Source organism: Heliangelus exortis, chromosome 14, assembly GCF_036169615.1.
Source record: "Heliangelus exortis chromosome 14, bHelExo1.hap1, whole genome shotgun sequence".
NCBI lineage: Eukaryota > Metazoa > Chordata > Aves > Apodiformes > Trochilidae > Heliangelus > Heliangelus exortis.
This window is the reverse complement of record NC_092435.1, coordinates 14,242,211-14,244,623: the sequence shown is the minus strand read 5'-3', so window position 1 is coordinate 14,244,623 and position 2,413 is coordinate 14,242,211. Positions and strand designations below refer to the sequence as shown.

Below are 2,413 nucleotides of genomic sequence, written 5' to 3'. Positions count from 1 at the left end.
ATCGCTTCTCCCCATTTTGCCTCATCGCTTCTCCCCATTTTGCCTCATCGCTTCTCCCCATTTTGCCTCATCGCTTCTCCCCATTTTGCCTCATCGCTTCTCCCCATTTTGCCTCATCGCTTCTCCCCATTTTGCCTCATCGCTTCTCCCCATTTTGCCTCATCGCTTCTCCCCATTTTGCCTCATTCGCTCTCCGCCATTTTGCCTCATTCGCTCTCCGCCATTTTGCCTCATTCGCTCTCCGCCATTTTGCCTCATTCGCTCTCCGCCATTTTGCCTCATTCGCTCTCCGCCATTTTGCCTCATTCGCTCTCCGCCATTTTGCCTCATTCGCTCTCCGCCATTTTGCCTCATTCGCTCTCCGCCATTTTGCCTCATTCGCTCTCCGCCATTTTGCCTCATTCGCTCTCCGCCATTTTGCCTCATTCGCTCTCCGCCATTTTGCCTCATTCGCTCTCCGCCATTTTGCCTCATTCGCTCTCCGCCATTTTGCCTCATTCGCTCTCCGCCATTTTGCCTCATTCGCTCTCCGCCATTTTGCCTCATTCGCTCTCCGCCATTTTGCCTCATTCGCTCTCCGCCATTTCGCCTCTCGCCCTCGTCTTTCGCCTCTCGCCCTCGTCTTTCGCCTCTCGCCCTCGTCTTTCGCCTCTCGCCCTCGTCTTTCGCCTCTCGCCCTCGTCTTTCGCCTCTCGCCCTCGTCTTTCGCCTCTCGCCCTCGTCTTTCGCCTCTCGCCCTCGTCTTTCGCCTCTCGCCCTCGTCTTTCGCCTCTCGCCCTCGTCTTTCGCCTCTCGCCCTCGTCTTTCGCCTCTCGCCCTCGTCTTTCGCCTCTCGCCCTCGTCTTTCGCCTCTCGCCCTCGTCTTTCGCCTCTCGCCCTCGTCTTTCGCCTCTCGCCCTCGTCTTTCGCCTCTCGCCCTCGTCTTTCGCCTCTCGCCCTCGTCTTTCGCCTCTCGCCCTCGTCTTTCGCCTCTCGCCCTCGTCTTTCGCCTCTCGCCCTCGTCTTTCGCCTCTCGCCCTCGTCTTTCGCCTCTCGCCCTCGTCTTTCGCCTCTCGCCCTCGTCTTTCGCCTCTCGCCCTCGTCTTTCGCCTCTCGCCCTCGTCTTTCGCCTCTCGCCCTCGTCTTTCGCCTCTCGCCCTCGTCTTTCGCCTCTCGCCCTCGTCTTTCGCCTCTCGCCCTCGTCTTTCGCCTCTCGCCCTCGTCTTTCGCCTCTCGCCCTCGTCTTTCGCCTCTCGCCCTCGTCTTTCGCCTCTCGCCCTCGTCTTTCCCCTTTTCCCCCTCATTCTCCCTCCTGCCCCTTATTCTCCCCCTGCCGCCAGCCTGGCTGAGGGGCTCAACGCTGCCCTGCCAAGGGGCGGCTGGAACCAGCTCGAACCGGACCAGGCAGCGCCTCAGCTCTCCTCAGAAGGGTTCTGCAGCCGACGCCTCTGCACCCAAAATGTAACATAAAGTAGGTAGGAATTTTTGATCATGAGTGCTTAATGTAGATTTATGTGCATAGTAACTCAAGTTTTTTCTTCATCTGGGACCTCAGAGTTTATTTTATTTTTAAGCAGTGGTGACAGAGGCTGCTGCATCATCAGGTTTGGGCTGGACAGAAATGCACTTCGAGATGTAGTTGTGTATGTGAAAGAATTAGATTAATTTTCTGCAAATGTTTTATGTTATCCCAGATGCATAATTTAAAGGGAAATATTGCGTGGTAGCTCTTTGTGAGAGAAAAATCAGTCTAGTCTGGATTTTGTAAATAGCTTTATTTTAACACGGGACTCTTATTTATAAATGTTTTGTGTGTGTGTGTATGTACGTGTGCATCTGTTCCCTTTTTGTTAGGGTGTTAGGCTGGGATCAGGCCCTGCCACTCTGTTTCTTCTATCTCCAGATATCGTGCAAAAACGAAACTCAAATATTAATGCTAGAAGGTTAAAACTTGGGAAATTCATCCACGTTGAAGCCTCAAAGTGCTCCTGAGTGCCTTGCACGTGTAATGGGTATTTTGCTGTCCTTCTGTGCCTGGACTCTGTCCATTGCAGAACACAGTGGCCTTTTGAGCCAGGGGTATTTATAGAATCTCCTAAATTTGAAGGGACCCCTCAGGATCATGGTGTTCAACTCCTGGCCCTGTGTAGGGCACCCCAAAAATCACACCAGGTGCCTGAGAGCATCATCCAAACTCTTCTTGAATTCAGGCAGGCTTGGTGCCATAAATTATTTCCCTAGGGAGCCTATCCCACTGCTCAGCTGCCCTTGGGCGAAAAATATTTTCCTCCCATCTAACCTGCACATCTTCCTACCATTCCCTTGGCTCCTAGTGTTGGTCACCAGAGAGAAGAGGTCAATGCCTGCTCCTCCTCCTCCTCTAGTGAGGAAGCAGGAAGCTGCCATGATGTCTCCCCTCGTACTCTTCTTCTCC

The 2,413-nt window shown here is 53.5% G+C and overlaps 1 protein-coding gene across 1 annotated transcript; it reads right to left on the bottom strand.

Moving 5' to 3' along the window:
- Positions 1-566: 566 nt before the first annotated feature.
- Positions 567-1,283, bottom strand: LOC139802760 (octapeptide-repeat protein T2-like). Its single transcript, XM_071758230.1, has one exon. The coding sequence runs from the start codon at positions 1,281-1,283 to the stop codon at positions 567-569; it is 717 nt and encodes a 238-aa protein (XP_071614331.1).
- Positions 1,284-2,413: the final 1,130 nt, after the last annotated feature.